The sequence below is a fragment of the Panthera onca genome, chromosome X, assembly GCF_046562875.1.
Source record: "Panthera onca isolate mPanOnc1 chromosome X, mPanOnc1 haplotype 2, whole genome shotgun sequence".
Lineage (NCBI taxonomy): Eukaryota > Metazoa > Chordata > Mammalia > Carnivora > Felidae > Panthera > Panthera onca.
In genome coordinates this window covers 163895-181912 of record NC_138357.1, presented here as the reverse complement: position 1 = coordinate 181912, position 18018 = coordinate 163895, and the positions used below count along the sequence as shown (strand labels likewise).

At 37.4% G+C, this 18018-nt stretch overlaps 1 protein-coding gene across 2 annotated transcripts in view; it reads left to right on the top strand.

Moving 5' to 3' along the window:
- The window catches only part of VAMP7 (vesicle associated membrane protein 7), a 54212-nt gene that overhangs the window by 8797 nt on the left and 27397 nt on the right, over nt 1-18018 (top strand). The window contains exons 2-5 of one of the 2 annotated variants that reach the window (XM_081792897.1): nt 2338-2492; nt 7709-7766; nt 10062-10199; nt 12806-12896. In XM_081792897.1, coding sequence (XP_081649023.1) covers nt 2347-2492; nt 7709-7766; nt 10062-10199; nt 12806-12896 — 433 coding nt within the window. In that variant the 5' untranslated portion in view covers nt 2338-2346. The remainder of the gene's footprint in view (nt 1-2337; nt 2493-7708; nt 7767-10061; nt 10200-12805; nt 12897-18018) is intronic. The other variant, XM_081792898.1, reaches the window with a different exon arrangement.

Here is an 18018-nt window from a genome sequence, read left to right as displayed (position 1 = left end):
GTCACGATCTCGCGGTCCGTGAGTTCGAGCCCCGCGTCAGGCTCTGGGCTGATGGCTCGGAGCCTGGAGCCTGTTTCCGATTCTGTGTCTCCCTCTCTCTCTGACCCTCCCCCGTTCATGCTCTGTCTCTCTCTGTCCCAAAAATAAATAAAAAACGTTGAAAAAAAAAATTAAAAAAAGGATGAAACACCTCTATTTATGTCCCTTTGCTTATAGTAATTGCTTTTCAAGTGGTGATATCTGATTGTGTTGTATAATTTGTAAATGCACCCTATCAATGTGTGTGTGTGACATACATTACGTTGTATACACACACATGTACATATTTGGTGTATCTCTATATGTCTATGCATATCAACATGGTTTAGGGTCGTAAGTTTGTACAAGACTGTGACCTTTTTGTTAAGCCTGTTTTTAAGTGTCTTACATTAGTGTTAGTGTTAGTGTTATTGACCTTGGTCAATACTGTTTCCAGGTACACAAACAAATGGAAAGGTACCCTGTGCTCATGGATTTGAAGAATTAATATTGTTAAAATGTCCATACTACCCAAAGCAATTTTCAGATTCAGTGCAATCCATATCAAAATAGCATTTTTCACAGAACTGGAACAAATAGTCCTAAAATTTGTGTGGAACCACGAAAGACCCTGAATAGCCAAAGCAATCTGAGAAATAAGAACAAAGCTGGAAGTGTCACAATCCCCGATTTCTAGATATATTACAAAGCTGTAGTGATCAAAACAATATGGTACTGGAACAAAAATAGACACATGGATCATTGGAACAGAATAGAGAGCCCAGAAATAAACCCACAATTATGTGGTTAATTAAACTTCAACAAAAGAGGTAAAAATATACAATAGGGAAAAGACAGTCTCTTCAACAAATGATGCTGGGAAAACTGGACCACTGTCTTACACCATACATAAACTCAAAATGGATTAAATACCTAAATGTGAAACATGAAACTGTAAAACTCCTAGAAGAAAAATAGGCAGTAATTTCCTTGACATCAGCTTTAGCAACATTTTTTTCTAGATATGTATCCTGAGGCAAGGGAAAAAATAAAAAATAAATTATTGGGACTATGTCAAAATAAAAACCTTTTGCACGGCGAAGGAAACTACTGACAAAACTAAAAGGCATCCTACTGAATAGGAGAAGATATTTGCAAATGATAGGTTCGTGAGCGATTAATATCTAAAATATACAAAGGACTTACATAACTCAACACCATAAACCCCAAATAATCCAGTTAAAAAGTGGGCAAAGGACTTGAATAGACATTTTTTCAAAGAAGACATACAGATGGCCAACAGACACATGAAAGGAAGCTCAACATCACTAACATCAGGGAAATGCAAATCAAAACCACAATGAGATATTATCTCATTCTTGTCAGAATGGCCGCTATCAAAAAGACAAGAAATAAGTATTGGCTAGGATGTGGAAAGAAGGGAACCCTTGTGCACTGCTGGTGGGAATGTAAATTGATGCAACCACAATGGAAAATAGTATGGAGGTTCCTCAAAAAATCAAAAATAGAAATGCCATATGATTCGGTAATTTTACTAGATATTTACCCGAAGAAATCAAAAACATTAATTTCAATGGGTGTATGTTCCCCTATGTTTATTGCAGCATTATTTACAATAATAAACATACAGAAGTAACCCAAGTATCCATTGGTAAATGAATGGATAAAGATGTGGTGTACACACGTACACACACACACACACACACACACACACACACACAGGAATATTATTACTCAGGCATAAAAACGAATGAGCCATTGCCATTTGCAACAACATAGATGGACCTCGAGAGTATTATGCTAAGTGAAATAAGTCAGAAAGACAAATGTATGATTTCACCTACATGTGGAATGTAAAAAAACATGCATTAACAAACCCCAAAAAGCAGAATCGGATGTATAAAAGCAGAGGACAAACATGGTTGCCAGAGGGGAGAGGGGTGGGCAAAAAGAGGTGAAGGGGAGTGGAAGATACGGGCTTCCAGTCACGGAATCAATGTCATAGGAATAGAAGGTATACCATAGGGATTATAGTCAATATGTTGTAATAGTTTTGCATGGTGAAAGATGGTAACTACACTGTGGTGAGCATAGCATAACTTATAGAATTGTCAAATCACTCTGCTGTATACCTGAAACTAATGCAACATTGTACGTCAACTATACTTCAATTAAAAAAATAAATGAGTATTGAAAACATACTGGCCTTGGGTAGGTGTTGGTATATGATAGTTTTCTTTTGAAAGATAATGTCAAAGAAATATTCTAAGTTTTGTGTGTCTTTTTTCCTTTTGATAGATTGAAGCCATGGCCATTCTTTTTGCAGTTGTTGCCAGGGGAACGACTATCCTTGCCAAACATGCTTGGTGTGGAGGAAACTTCCTGGAGGTGACAGAGCAGATTCTGGCTAAGATACCTTCTGAAAATAACAAACTAACGTACTCACATGGCAAGTGAGTTCTGCTCTGCATGGGTAGAGGGTGAAAGAAGTAAATTGTATTATAATCAGCATAGTAGAAAACTGGAAAACGAGGTTCTTGGTGGATAGTTTAAATAAGCTGACAGAACAATAACCTTTACCAACTTAGAAACTGGTTTGCTTCTATTCATTATAAATTTAAATTATTTTATTGAAGTTATATTACTATTTTAAAGAAAGATATGGCAATGTTACTTGTAAAAATGACTTTGCTATAGAACTCTAGGATATGTGCAACATGGAACAGATAAGAGAGATGATATTCCTTTGTTCATTCTTTCAGTAAATATTTACTGAGCACTTGACTATTGCCAGGCACTGGGCTTGGTGCTGGGGATACAACAAGAAATCACACAATATTTGCCCTCATAGAGGTTAGAGTTTAATGGAGGAGAAAGTCAAATCCATAGATAATTGAAGTAGATGGTGGGAGGTAGCAGGTAGGGAGATCGCATTCTAGATAGAACGAACAGCTGGTAGAGAAATACGGAGTCATGAGATCATAGGGCATGTGTAGGGAACTGCAGGTGGTATTCTGTGACTGGCACCCAGCCTGGTGAAAACAAAGCTAAGAGATAGGTAGAAGAGAAGTCATATAGGGCCTCATAGGCCATGTTAAGAGACTGGACTTTACTCTGTGGGCCATGGGAAGGTGTTGAAGGTTTTCAGCTGGGTGTGACATGGTCAGGTTTTGCTTTAGAGTCTGGTGGGCAGTTGGAGAATGGGTTGGGGAGGGCACAGATGGGAAGTCTTAGTAATCGGATAAAAAGTGCCTCCACCTTCCTCATCAGTACTTAAAAAAACTTTTGTTATTTAACTCATCCTGATTTCCTTAGTTCTTATCTCAGAAGGAGGTTCTTATTGCTTTCCAGAGCTACCTCCTTGTATAATTTAGGACCTACTCTAAATCACTGTAAGAGAGATACCCCAAATTATGGTGTTACTTAAATGAGGTATCCCAGCGATGAGTGCTTCCAGGCTGGTGGGGTGGCTCTGTCCTTTACGAGTTAGTGTCTTCGATTAGCTGTGGCCAAGGCAGCTCCTTTAGTCTTGTTAACTCCCTGCACTTGCCCAGTGTTTTTAAAGGCCAAGTCCAGAAGTAGGCCGATGTTTTATTGTTCAGAAGTTTCTGCTTACGTTTTATTTTTCTCTACATAGTTATGTAGCTAACCTAGCTAGAAGGGAGGTTAGAATTTGTCCTTTATAGCTGTGCAACTGTATGTTCAGCTAAAATTCTATTGCTCTAGAAGTTAGAGGATATTAGGAGACAACTTGTGCAGTCTTCCATTCTGCTCTTTTGGGCCACTCAAATATCTGTGTGTACTTTTCTTCCCAAACCTAGAACACGTATCCTCTCTGCAGGAGATGGTCTGAAAGACTCCTGGTCGCTGTCCAGCTCAGAGAGTCTGGGTGACATGCAGTCTTCTCCATCAGGCCCAGGTGTGGCTCCTGTGACCTACTGACCATAAACTAAAAGAGAAGTCATATGTTCCTCCTGCTCCCCCTGCCAACCCAATAGACAATTGTAGAAGAAGAACAACATCACCACAGTGGAAGTTACAAACTCCAATTTAGAAAAGGGAACAATGAGAAACACGTAGAGGTCACTGCTTCCTAGCAGTGTTCAAATAACTACTTCACAGCCATTTCAAAGACTTCCTGTTCTGATCCTAGAGTGGTTAGTGGTTCTGCTTTATTGGAAGAACTCCCTTGTCTTTTCTCCCTGAATCTTGGCTTTGTTCTCCACGAGGCTCTTCCTGGTCCGTTATCATCTGGCTACATCCAAAATGGGTGTTAGAGAGTGTGTCATCTTTGGGAACTATACAGGTTTTGTAGTCTGCTGCCCGCTGGTATAGTTTACCAGTCCAGATGTGGTCTTAGGGGTCAAGTGATCCCAGTTTCTTGTGAGTCTGGCTTTATAATTTTGTCAGACTTATTAGGCTTGTGGTCTCTGTGTTCCGAGTCAGTTCTCAGGAAAATGCCCAGGAAAAGCACATTCAGACCTTCTAGAGGCAAGACCGGGAAGTAGGGGATATACCTTCCACTCGCAGTTTATCAACCAGAACTTAGTCACATAGCCATATCTAACTACAAGGGAAGCTAGAGTATGTAATCCAGTGAAAATATGGTTATAGGTACAAGAAGGAAACATTATGCACCTGCCATGCCTCCCCACCTGCTTCCTAATCTACCCCTGCCCGGTATTCTTTAGAGTGAGGCTCCATCACTGAGTTTTTTCCTTTTAATCTTCTTTGTTTCTTTCTTATAATCATGTTCCATCATCTCTATTAAAAATATCTGTAACTATTGTACACCAGAAGAAAAAAGTCCATTTTTTTTTACTGTATTACAACCATTTCTGCCTGAATCTGATCTTCCTCTTGCTATTTCTTTCTTCTTTAACATCACCAGCCATTCAGTTGGCTAAGCCTAAAATTTAAGAATCATATTTGACTTTCTCACCAAATCCTTGCCATTCTCCTACAAGACATTTTTCAATCCATTCCATTTCCTCTGTCCCCAGTTGTCATAGTGGTAGTTTAGGCCTTTATTGTTTTTCATTTTTAATAGCTTCCTCCTAACCATTCGGCTTCTGGTTGCTCCTTCCTTTAATCTGTTTTGCATATTCCTGTGATTACACTTTCTGGCTTAAAACCCATTGCTTTTAGAGTAAAGGCCGAACTCTGCCTTCACAATTTTGTCCATTCCTGACCTTTCTACCCTTATCTCTATAGGACTCCTTGCCATACCCTGTCCTAGCTGTGTTATTCCCGGCTTTGTTATATATGTATATATGTATATTTTTTCATGCTTTTGGACTGTCTTCCTCCTCCTAGCCCCCTGGTAAACTTTTGCTAATTTTACAGGTCCCAGATGAACTATTTTCTTCATTATTACTTTAGTCCTAAAAGGGCAGTTCTGATCATGTCCCTTTTCTTCAGCAGTTACTCTGTGCAGTCGGTAAAGTTATTAATGTGACTAGGAAGATTCTTCAAGATCTGCCACTGCTTCCTTCTCTGGTCTCATCTGTCACTACTTTAGCCTTTGGTTTTGTTCTCCAGCCATACTTAGCTATTTTCATTTCAGTGCTGGGTTTTTTCTCTCTTCCTATTCTTTGCAGCAGCTATTACCTTTTACTGGAAAATGTTTATCTTTTTTAAAAATCTGACTTTGTCTTTCTGAGCTTTGATATTTCCTTTTCTAGAAACTCTGAACTCCAAGACCAGACCAAGTGCCTCCCTTTTGCTTGTCTCCATAGCATCCTTTGTTTATTCATATTGTAGCACTTATCACTCTGTATCATAATTGCAATCTTTATTTTTTTCTCTGTCCCCTGACGGTAGGCTCCTCAGTGGCAGGGACCATGCCTTGTAACTTTTTGTGGTCTTTGCACCAAGTTACTCCCTAATGTGGTTTAGGAGAAACAAATTTTGTGGGGAAACTGATGACTTCCATTTTGAACATTGTGTTTAAGTTGTCACTGGTATGTCCAGTTGGGTATGTCTAGTAGACAGTAGTGTATGTAAGCCTGGAGCTCAGGAAGTAGGTCAGATCTAGATGTGAGAATCATCATCATAATTGTGGTAGCTGAAAACAAACAACAACAAAACATGACAGTGGATGCCACCATCCAGGTAGTGTGTGAGAAAAGAGCAGGGAGCTGAAGATGCTGGAAAACATCAATAGAGAGGGAAAAAGACTACCACATTAACCAGGCAAGCCTGGTGTTGGGAAATCTAGTGGAGAGAAAACACTTTTCAGAAGAAGGAAGTGGTCAACACTACCATGTTTCAGAGAGAGCCACTGGACATGGCGATGTGGAAGCCATTGATGGAATTGATGTGAACGGTTTTAGAGTAGTGGAGGAAGACATTTTGCCTGAGTTCCCCATACCTCCTTGTTATTCATATTAAGCTTCTATATGGACATTAAAAGTATAATTCAAGAGGTACTCCTATCTATCCACTTGCCCAAGGTAAAATCCAGGAGGCAAAATTGAGTTATCCCTCTGCTTCACTTCCAATAGCCAGTTGTCAAGTTCTGTTCTATTTCTTCTCTTTTCTTTTCCATTGCCCATAGTACTTTAGTTTATTTCCCTCCTCATTTGCTTACCTGCTCTACTACAGCAGTCTCCTGTCAGGTCCTCCTTTCAGTCTGTTTTCCGTGTTCTAGCCAAAACATCCTTTTACGTGGCCCATCTTACCACATTCTCCTCAGGCTAAAACCCTCTGATGCTTGTTCATTATTCTGGGGATAAAGCATAGTGAGGTTGTAACATATTCTATAACCTAGTATTTGCTTACTTCCATAGCCTCATCTGTGCAGCCAAATTGTCTTTCCATTTCATACTCTAGTCATGTGGACTCTAGTCATGTGGACTCTTGACTTTACTAAACCCATTATGTGTTTTTTTTGTTTTTTGTTTTTTTGTTTGTTTGTTTGTTTTTTGTTTGTTTGTTTGTTTTATCTCCAAGTGGTTTTCTACTCTGGAACACTCTGTTTGCTCTTTACCTTGCCATCTCCTACTTACTATTCAGGTCTTGGCTTACACATCACTTGCTCCAGGATGTCTTTCCCGTTACCCTCTGCTAAACTCTGTAGGTGTCTCCTTTATGTTGCCAGAGCACCGTGTACTGCCTCTCCTCATCCTATTTTACCATGTTGCTCTGTAATTCCCTGCACTGTGATCTTGGTGTGGGCGGGGACTGATGGTTTTGCCTATTTGTATCCTCAGCACCCAGCCCGGTAACTGGCTCCAAGTAGATGCCAAACAAATGTTAATGTTGAGTGTTTGGTAGAAAAAGTGTTTGCTTTGAGATCGTAAAAGAAGGCAAGGAAGACCGGATAACCCATTGGAGGTTGATCTTAATGATGTGTCCCTCCTAAGATGTCATCCTTTTTTCAGGCCTTAAGAGTCCAGTTGTGCTTTTGCAGCTGTCATTTTAATAGGTAATGTGCATACCGTTGTGCTATGTAGTTAAGGTAGAGACTTTCTTTTAATGTCTTATTTATTCTTATCAGTTTGACTTGAGAGAAACAGGTGTATAGGGGAGGGGGAGAGGGAGAATAGATAGTATCGGTAAATGATATGGTCACATTGGCAGTACTAAATTTGCTTATACATAGAAGATGGAAGTGAAAGCAATATTGCTCATAACCACAGTAAGTTTTATATCTTTTATCCTACAGTTATTTGTTTCATTACATCTGCCAAGACAGGATTGTATATCTTTGTATCACTGATGATGTAAGTAACTTGAAGACATGTTGCTATTTAAGTATGTATACTGTTAATAGAGTCAGTTCTTAATTATCTATATTTATGGTAGGTAAACATGATGTGAATATAAGTGTCCATAGATACATTTTTTTCTATACTTTGCATTTATCATATGGAGCAGCAAATGACAAGAAGAGGTGATGTCTGGGTACATGCATATCAGCTCAGTTTTGGTAGAGTTTTAGCTTAACTAATCTCTTGCAGCTTCTACATTTATCCTATTGTGCAGTGAGAATTGGTCTTCATAATCGTGACTTTTTTGTATCCAGTCCAAAATTTATTTATCTGAAATATTAAATAGGTTATTTTATTCAATCAATAATGAATTTTTTAATGTATATAGACTTTCAGAAAACAAAATCACAGTATATCATAATCAGTTTTGTAGACCTGTAGTTCACATTGGTAGGCTGTTTTTAGAGTTTGTAGGTTCTAGACCAAAATGCTCAGTAACTTAACAATGCCATCAAGGTCATTTCTCTCTCCTCTGCTATCCTTGGTGTCAGCTTCTTCCTAGATACATTTCCCTATGGTTGCATGCAGCCACATGCTTATTTATTTTGTATTCAGAGAAGAGGGACTATGTCTTCTCAAATCTCTTATTGTAAGAATGAGGGAAGTTCTCCAAAGCACACTGTCCTCTCTCCCTGCTTTCGAAGTGAACTTCTTTTCATGTCTTATTGGCTAGGAGTAGGTTACATACTTATTTCTAAATTGATCAATGACAAGAGGCATGGAATTGGCATGATTGCCATAGGTCAGGGTTTAATCTTTACTGTGCCACAGACTCCTTTGACACTCATAGGCCCCTCCTAGGATGTTTTTAAGTGTATGAAATACGTGATTAGAAACAAAACCAATTATATTGAAATACAGTATTCAGAGTATTTTAAAAATTGATAGAGTAATGTATATGCTTCTTTATGAATTCGTTAAGTAACAAGATCTAGTCAGAGGTCTAATGACTAATAATAATTTTGAAATGGTGATGATATAAATGAGATTTTGAGATATCTATAACTAATGGTATGTGAAAAAAAGATTTCTGTTGGTGACAGAGTGACAGATACTGTTTGGTACTGTTTTGGTTTGTTACCTACACTCAGATTTGAAATTTAAGTTAAAACTTACTGAAAATAATGTCATTTTTCTTTCTATTCAAGTACATGGACCCCTTGAATTCGGACCATTGACCCCAGCTTACGAACCCTTAGCATAGACTAATAATCATCTTGGGTGAAATGGAGATGAGTGTCAACCATAGTGACCATCACAATGATTTTTATCCCTGGTTTCACAGTAGTTTTTTTTTTTTTTTTTTTTTTTTTTTTCATTTTAGAGAGAGAGAGGGCACAAGGGGTGAGAGGGGCAGAGAGAGAATCTTAAGCAAGCTCCATGCTCAGTAAAGAGCCTGATGCAGGGCTCGATCCCATGACCCTGGGATCATGACCTGTGCCAAAATCAAGAGTTGGATGCTCAACCAACTGAGCCACCCAGGCGCCCCATTGTTTTCTAAAATTATTTTTAAAATCCAGCTATATCTGAAATTGCTCATTGGCTGGGAGTAGGTTACATACTTATTTCTAAATTGATCAATGACAAGAGGCATGGAATTGGCACGATTGCCATAGGTCAGGGTTTAATCTTTATTGGAATATATGAGAAATATCACTAAATTTGGGTTCATCAGAGTTGAGTTTTCTGTTTCTTGAGTTGTAATTTTATACATATGTAAATACTTTTTGGCTGGGACCAGACAAGAGGACATCACTTGATCTTTTCAAGTGTACCATCACTACTGAAAAAACCCAATTCAAAGTATTTATCAGTAGTGTTATCTTTGTGTGTGAAAGACTGCAGTATTATTATGGATTTATTAAGCATCTTCTTGTGCTGGGCCTTCTTATTAGATGCTGTGAAAGATATGAAGGAAGTAAAGCCCAATTCTTGCTCTCAAGAAGCTAAATTAGATCCTGTTATCTTTAGTAGGAAGTAATCAAACATTTGAATTGGACTCTCAGCTCTTTCTTTTACTAGTTGTTTAATATTTGGATTGGACTTTCAGCTCTTTTACTAGTTGTTTGACCTTTGGCAAGTTACCTTTTCAGAGCCTTTGTTTCCTTATTGTAAAATGAGGTCAGTGCTAGTTCCTCTTCATGGAATCATTGCTCAGTAATGTTAGCTGTTCTTATGGTTGTTGTTAATCATCCATATCATCTTTGTTTACTTTCTGATGTGAACTCTGTGTTGGTCTCTTTTCAGGATTTTGAACGTTCCCGAGCATTTAATTTTCTGAATGAGATAAAGAAGAGGTTCCAGACAACATATGGTTCAAGAGCACAGACAGCACTCCCATATGCCATGAATAGCGAGTTCTCAAGTGTTTTGGCTGCACAGCTGGTAAGATATTTTTAGGATGTAGTATTTTGATTCCTATCTTCTTTATTACCTTAAGGCACTTTGAATAAAGGAGACCTTGACCTGCAAATATATTTTTCTGATTTTGCCATTAAATGTGAACATAAGAAAACTTACCAGATAGAAAAATTTTAAATAACGTGATATTCCCTATTCTAGTGTTCAAAGTATCTAGGAATGGGGAAGGACATTAAATACCATCTACTTTAGCTACCTGTCTAGTGCATAAATCCACTAATATGCCAAATGGCCTCTTTAACTCATACATTAACCTTCTACCCTCCCATGAGCAATTGTAATTTTTGAACAGCTCAACTTAGTCATTTTCAAGTCTGCTGATCTATATGAATACCTAATCATCAGCTCGGTGAAGTTTTGTATATATATACACCTGTGAAATACCACCCTTTCCAAGATATATCTCCATTACTCTAAAAGTTCCTGATGTCCCTTTGCAGTCAGTCCCCTCCCCCACACTCTGCCACAGGCACCCTATGCTCTATTTTCTGTCACTATAAATTAGTTTTGTCTTTTCTAGAATTTCCTGTAAAGGGAATTATACATTATGTACTCTCGTGTGTCTTGCATGCTCCGTGTAAAGCTTTGGATACTCATTCATGTTGCATAAATAAGTAGGTCTCTTTTTTGCTGAATAATATTGTATGCATATACCACAATTTGTAATAAACCATCAAACTTTTTTCCAAAGTGGTTGTACCATTTACATTCCCACCAGCAGTTCTAATGTTTCTACATTCTTGCCAATGCTTGCCATAGTCTATCTTTTTAATTTTAGTCATCCTGGTGGGTGTGTGGTGATATTTCATTGTGGTTTTAAGTTACATTTCCCTGATGACTAATGATGTTGAGACCTTTATAAATGCTTCCCTTTTATCCATGAAACTATTTGAGTGCAAAGACATATGTTCTATGATTGTGTTGTGAATGAGAGAAAAAAGAATTATTATAATTGAATGTGTTCCTTTTCACTTCTGCTTTAAGTGTTTTTTTAAATATTCTTTTTGAGTATTACACTTATAAATATGCATTCTTCTGGGGATGAAGTTCCTTTAAATAGTTATAAATCTTTATTCAGTCAGTTCATTTGTTTCATACTTCCCACTAGAAAACAATCAAATATATGAAACCATGTAAAACATCACCAACCAGAAATATACCAATGCACAGTCAAAGGTAAATAGGGTGAACTGGCAGCAAAACTTTCAACTTAGCCAGTTCATCATTAGCTCCAGATCTGTGGGTGACCTATGAATGAATCTGTGCCAGGATTGTTATCTACAGATGGAGATAATAATAAAAGCATCTTCATCATGGAGTTTTTGGGTGGATTAAATAATGTTTCTTCTTTGAAGCATTTAGCATGGTGAAGTGACCAGAATATTGTATATTAAGCACTCCATGGATAGCTATGGATAATAATTTCAAAATATATACTGTTGGAGAGAGGAGTGGTAGTGGGTCTAGCAGTGAGGAGGTGCTGGGCGTAGGGAAGAGTGAGGGAGGAAAAAAAAATATATATGTATATATGTGTGTGTGTGTGTGTGTATATATATATATATATATATATATATATATATATATATATATACTATTATCAGTGTCTTAGATTTCTAGATCCTATAAGAAGCCAATGAAAATAGGATGTATACTCAGATCTCAACAGATAAAAGAACAGATGCTCAGAAGCTGGGCCAGTCCCTACTTCATCATACCGAAGAAGTGGGGAACAATTTGGGGTGCTTTTATTTGTCCTGTTCCCCCTGCCCCAACTACAGTCCTCTTTTTTCCTTTCTTGTGTGAGCATAGATTATAGAACCACATACTTCTGTCCCAAGGCAGAATGTATATTGATATATTATAATATACATACCTTTATATTATTTAAATAAGGTGATATTTTTATACTATAACACATGGTATCACTTTTTTATTTAAAAAATCTTTAATGTTTATTTATCTTAGAGAGAGAGAGTGCATGCTGGGGAGGGGCAGAGAGAGAGGGAGACACAAAATCTGAAGCAGGCTCCAGGCTCTGAGCTGTCAGCACAGAGCCCAATGCGGGGCTCAAACTCACAAACTGTGAGATCATGACCTGAGCTGAAGTCGGACGCTTAACCATCTGAGCCACCCAGGCGCCCCTAGATTGTCACTTTTTTATGCTGCCTATATTTTTCCCTAGGTCTGATAACAATTTTTAAATGAAATGGCATGTATCCTTTGTGTCAATACCAGCATAATTTATTTTTTTTATTTTTAATTTTTTTTAACGTTTATTTACTTTTGAGACAGAGAGAGACAGAGCATGAACGGGGGAGGGTCAGAGAGAGGGAGACACAGAATCCGAAACAGGCTCCAGGCTCTGAGCTGTCAGCACAGAGCCCGACGCGGGGCTCGAACTCACGGACCGTGAGATCATGACCTGAGCCAAAGTCGGACGCTTAACCGACTGAGCCACCCAGGCACCCCAATACCAGCATAATTTAATAACATTCCTCAATGTCATTCCTCTTCTTTTTGTTTTCCTATTGTAAACAATGTCTGGTAAGTTAAATCTTATTTTCTTATAGAAGCATCATTCTGAGAATAAGGGCATAGACAAAGTGGTGGAGACTCAAGCCCAAGTGGATGAACTGAAAGGAATCATGGTCAGAAACATAGGTATGTTTCATGGCATAGTTCACATGCATGTGGGCAAAAATGATAATAGATTACTTGATTGGGATCAAATTATTCTAGAAGGGCTGAAATAATACTTCCTTATTCTTACTATTGGAAACTAATTATTGGCTAAGATATGGGTATTACGTACTTATGATACTGCCTGCTATATGAATGGTTTTTTCTTAGTACTATAACTGTTCTTCATTCTAATTTGTTAGTTGACTTAGCAATACTAATTTCTGAGACTCTTACAAAAAAGTTCAGCAATGAAGAATAAATTAATCAGTTTTGGCTAGAGATACCCAGATAGCTGATGTTATCAGTAGATGCCTAAAGTATAACTATTTGACTTCCTTAGAAAGTTTGTAGCTCTTGATTGAGAGAAAGAAAGAATTGGTCCAAAAAAACTGACTGTTGTATTCTTCAGAGGACGAACTATGATAGAAATTCAGTCAGCCTGTGTTTTCTCAAGCTGTTCAGCACATTAAACTAATCCAGAGAAATTCATCAAGTTTATTTTATTTTAATGTTTCTTTATTTTTGAGAGAGACAGAGTGCAAGCAGGGGAGGGGCAGAGAAAGAGAGAGACACAGAACCTGAAGTAGGCTTCAGGCTCTGAGCTGTCAGCACAGAGCCCAACACGGGGCTCAAACTTGTGAATCACAAGATCATGACCTGAGCCAAAATCGGATGCTTAACCGACTGAGCCATCCAGGCTCAGTTTATTTTTTAATTGATTATGCAGTTGTATTTAGATTTGGGATGATGCTAATTTTTCTAAAAACACTGGTTCTCAAACTGTCCCTGGGCCAGTAGCATCAACATGCCTTGGGAACTGGTTAGAAATGCAAGTTTTTGGGACCCACCCCAGACCTGTTGAATCAGAAACTGTGAGTGGGGCCTAGCAATCTGTGTTTTCAGAAGCCCTCCAGAGGATTCTAATGTATATTCAAGTTTGAGATCCACTCTTTCTAAGGGGAATATCTCAGATGATAACTTGTATAAAATTGAATGAAACTGATTATATTATTGTTTTATAAGATATTTAATTGAGATTGTTAAATTTCATAAATGTCAGTTTACTTGTAATTTTGGATTTAGTATTTGAATTACTTTTACGTTTATTATTAGAACAGGTACAAACTGTAAAGACATTTTTAAAAAGATTACTCTTGGTCTCACCATTCTGAAGATTTATTTCCATTTTTTTTAAATTTTTTTTATCCATATATACATATTATAATAATAGTTTATATTCAGTTTTGTTTGGGCAGTATAATACAGTGACCAAGATTTGGAGTCCTATGTGCTGGAGTTTGAGTTCTGATGTCACTTCTACCTCCAGTCAGTCCTTGGTCAATCCTCTAACTTCTCTGAACTTTGTTTCCTAATCTGCAAAAAGGAGATGATAGCACCTAAGGTTACCAGGATAAAGGAGAGAATATTTGTGAAGCATATTGTACAGTGCCTAGCATATAGTAAAAGCTGAATTACTGTTAGCTATCATGAGTCTACTTTTTGCTCGTATCGTATGTAATTGGGTTATATTATAGGTTACAAATCATGTCCTTATTTTGGACCTTTGGTTCTTTAGAGAAGTGGTATTCAGAATACTGTTTTACAACCAGATAAAGAGCTTGCTCCAGCATGTAAGTCAGTGCTGTGCTTCCTTCATTGAGAACATCTTGTTATGAATATGTCAGTTGGACTGAACTCTGTGATTAGAGATAGTTGAAGCAGTAGCAAACACTCTTAGGTAGTCACTGATTTAGAGGTTTGTGTTACAGTAATAGTACTGTTATATATGGTTTTGTGCCTATTCCCAGGAATGAGATTAATAGTCAAAAGGGAAGAACTTTTTTTTAAATTTTTATTTTCATTCCAGTTAGTTAACATACAGCGTAATATTAGTTTTAGGTGTACAATATAGTGATTCAACACTTCCATGCAACACCTGGTGCTCATCACCACAAGTACAATCCTTAATCCCTATATTAATTCCCCCACCCACCTTGCCTTTGGTAACCATCACTGTGCTCTGTATAGTTGACATTCTGTTTCTGGTTTGCCTCTCATTTCCTTTTTTTTCCATTTGCTCATTGGTTTTGTTTCTGAAATTCCACATGTGAGTGAAATCATATGATACTTGTCCTTCTCTGACTGACTTATTTCGCTTAGCATTTTACTCTCTAGCTGTATCAACATCATTGCAGATGGAAGGTTTCATTCTTTTTGATTGCTGAGTAATACTCCTCTGTATACATAAACCACATCTTCTTTATCCATTCATTAGTCTGTGGACACTTGGGCTGCTTCCATAATTTGGCTATAGTAGATAATGCTGCTATAAACATTGGGCTGCGTGTATCTCCTTGAGGTAGTATTTTTGTATCCTTTGGATAAATACCTAGTAGTGCAATTGCTGGATTGTAGAGGAGCTGTTTTAACTTTCTGAGGAACCTCCATACTGTTTTCCAGAGGGACTGCACCAGTTTGCATTCCCACCAACAGTGTAAAAGGGTTCCCCTTTCTCCACATCCTCGCCAACATCTGTTGTTTCTTGAGTTGTTAATTTTAGCCACTCTGACAGATGTGAGGAGATATCTCATTGTAGTTTTGATTTGTATTTCCCTGATGATCAGTGATGTTAAGCATAAAAAGGGAGAAACATGCAATTCTTGATATGTTTTGTCTCTTGGTTATTTGAAGTGATTTCCTACCATTGATTTTAGTTTGAGTTGTATGTCTGGATGCAAACTAGAGAACCTATGGAATGAACTACTAATACTTACTTTTCCTCTATTTTTGGTTGTCAGATGTATTTACTTCTCCTGAAAGTGAAGCATCCAACTGCTACAGTGTTATTACAAATGCATGAATTTCTCAGAAAATGAACCTTTTAAGTCAACTTTTAAATGACTTACTTATTTTTAGAATTACAGAGATATCCAATTAAAATTTAGCAAAAGCATTTCTAATAATCTCAGTTTGATTTTTTAAACAGCTTTATTAAGATAAAAATCACACGCCATACAATTCACCTATTTAAATCATACCATTCAATGGTTTATAATATATTCAGAGTTGCGCAGCTATCACTGTAATCAACTTTAGATCATTGTCATCACCTCTAAAAGAAATCCTATACCCATTTATAGTCACTTCTCTTTCGCTCTCAACATCCAGACCTAAGCAACAATTAATCTTCTGTTTGTCTCGATCGATTTTCCTCTTCTGGACATTTCATACAAATGGAATCATATAATACGTAGCCTTTTGTATCTTGGCTTCTTTCACTTACCTTAATGATGTTGAGGTTCATTCATGTTGTGGCATGTATCAGTACTTCATTCCTTGTTATGGCTATGTTATAGTCCATTGTATTGAAACCAGTTGATGGACATTTTTGTGGTTTCCACTTTTTGGTTATTATAAATAATGCTTCTGTGAACAGTTGTGTATGAGTTTTTGTTTGAGCCTATGTTTTCAGTTCTCTTGGGGAAATACTGAGAACTATTATTGCTGGGTCACATCGGAACTCTACGTTTAACATTTTGAGTAAGACCAAACTTTCCTAAAGTGGCTACACCCATTGTACATTCCCAACAGTGTACAAGCATTCTGATTTCTCCACATGCCCAAATTTATTATTGTGTTTTTTATTATAGCCAAGCTAGTATGTGTGAAACGGTATCATATTGTGGTTTGGTTTGCATTTCCCATATGACTAATGATGTTGAGCATCTTTTCATGTGCTTATGGGCCATTTGTATTTATAGATCTTTGGAGAAATTTCTATTCAAATTTCTATTCTGTTCTATCCATTATCGTTTTATATTTTTTATTTTTTATTTTGATTTACTTATTTATTTTTTAGACACAGAGAGAGTAGGGGAGACGGGCAAAGGGAGAGAGGGAGAGAATCCCAAGCAGGCTCCATGCTCAACATGGAGCCCGACACAGGGCTCGATCTCACAACCCTGGGATCATGACCTGAGCCAACATCAAGAGTTGGACACCAAAATGACTGAGCCACCCAGGTGTACCCCATTGTCATTTTTTCTTTTTTTCTAAATTTTTTATGTTTGTTTATTTTTGAGAGAAAGAGAGAGTGAGTGAGCAAGCATGAGCAGGGGAGGGGCAGAGAGAGAGGGAGACACCAAATCTGAAGCAGGTTCCAGGCTCCAAGCTGCCAGCACAGAGCCCAATGAGGGGCTCAAATTCACAAACCGAGATCATGACCTGAACCAAAGTCGGGCATTTAACTGACTGAGCCACCCAGGTGCCCCCCACATTGTTATTTTTTAATTGGGCTGTCTTAATAATCTTGAGCTGTAAGAGTTTTTTGCATATTCTGGGTATTAGGCCCTTATCAGATATGATTTGCAAATATTTTCTCCCATTTTATGGGTTATCTTTTCATTTTTTTGATAGTGACCTTTGAAGCACAAAAGTGTTTTTTAATTTGTTGAAGCCCAATTTATTTTTTTTCTTTTGTTGCTTGTCTTTTGGGTGTCATATCTAAAAAACAATCCATTGCCTAAGCCAAGGTCACAAAGATTTACTCCTGTGTTTTCTTCTAAACATTTTATAGTTTTAGCTCTTACCTTTGGGTCTATGATCTCTTTTGAGTTAATGTTTGTGTATAAGGTAAGGAAGGGGTCCAACTTAATTCTCTCAAATGTATATATCCAGTCGTCCCAGTAACATTGGCTGAAAAGAGTTTTCTTTTCCTATGGAATGATCTTAGCACCCTTATCAAAAATCAGTTAATCCATAGATGTATGGGTTTATTTCTGTACTCCTAGTTCTGTACCATTTATCTTTATGTCTGTCTTTATGCCAGTATTACACTGTCATGATTATTGCAGATTTGTAGTAAGTTTTTAAATCAGGAATTATGACTCTTCCAACTTTGTTCCTCTTTTTCTGGATTGCTTTGTCTATTCTGGGTACCTTTCCTTTCCATAAGAATTTTTTGCAGTTTCTGAAAAAAAAAGGTAGCTGGAATTTTCATAGGGATTGTGTTGACTCTGTAGATCAATTTGGGAAATACTGCCAAATTCAACAATATTAAGCTGATCCATGAACATGAGATGTCTTTTCATTTATTTAGGTC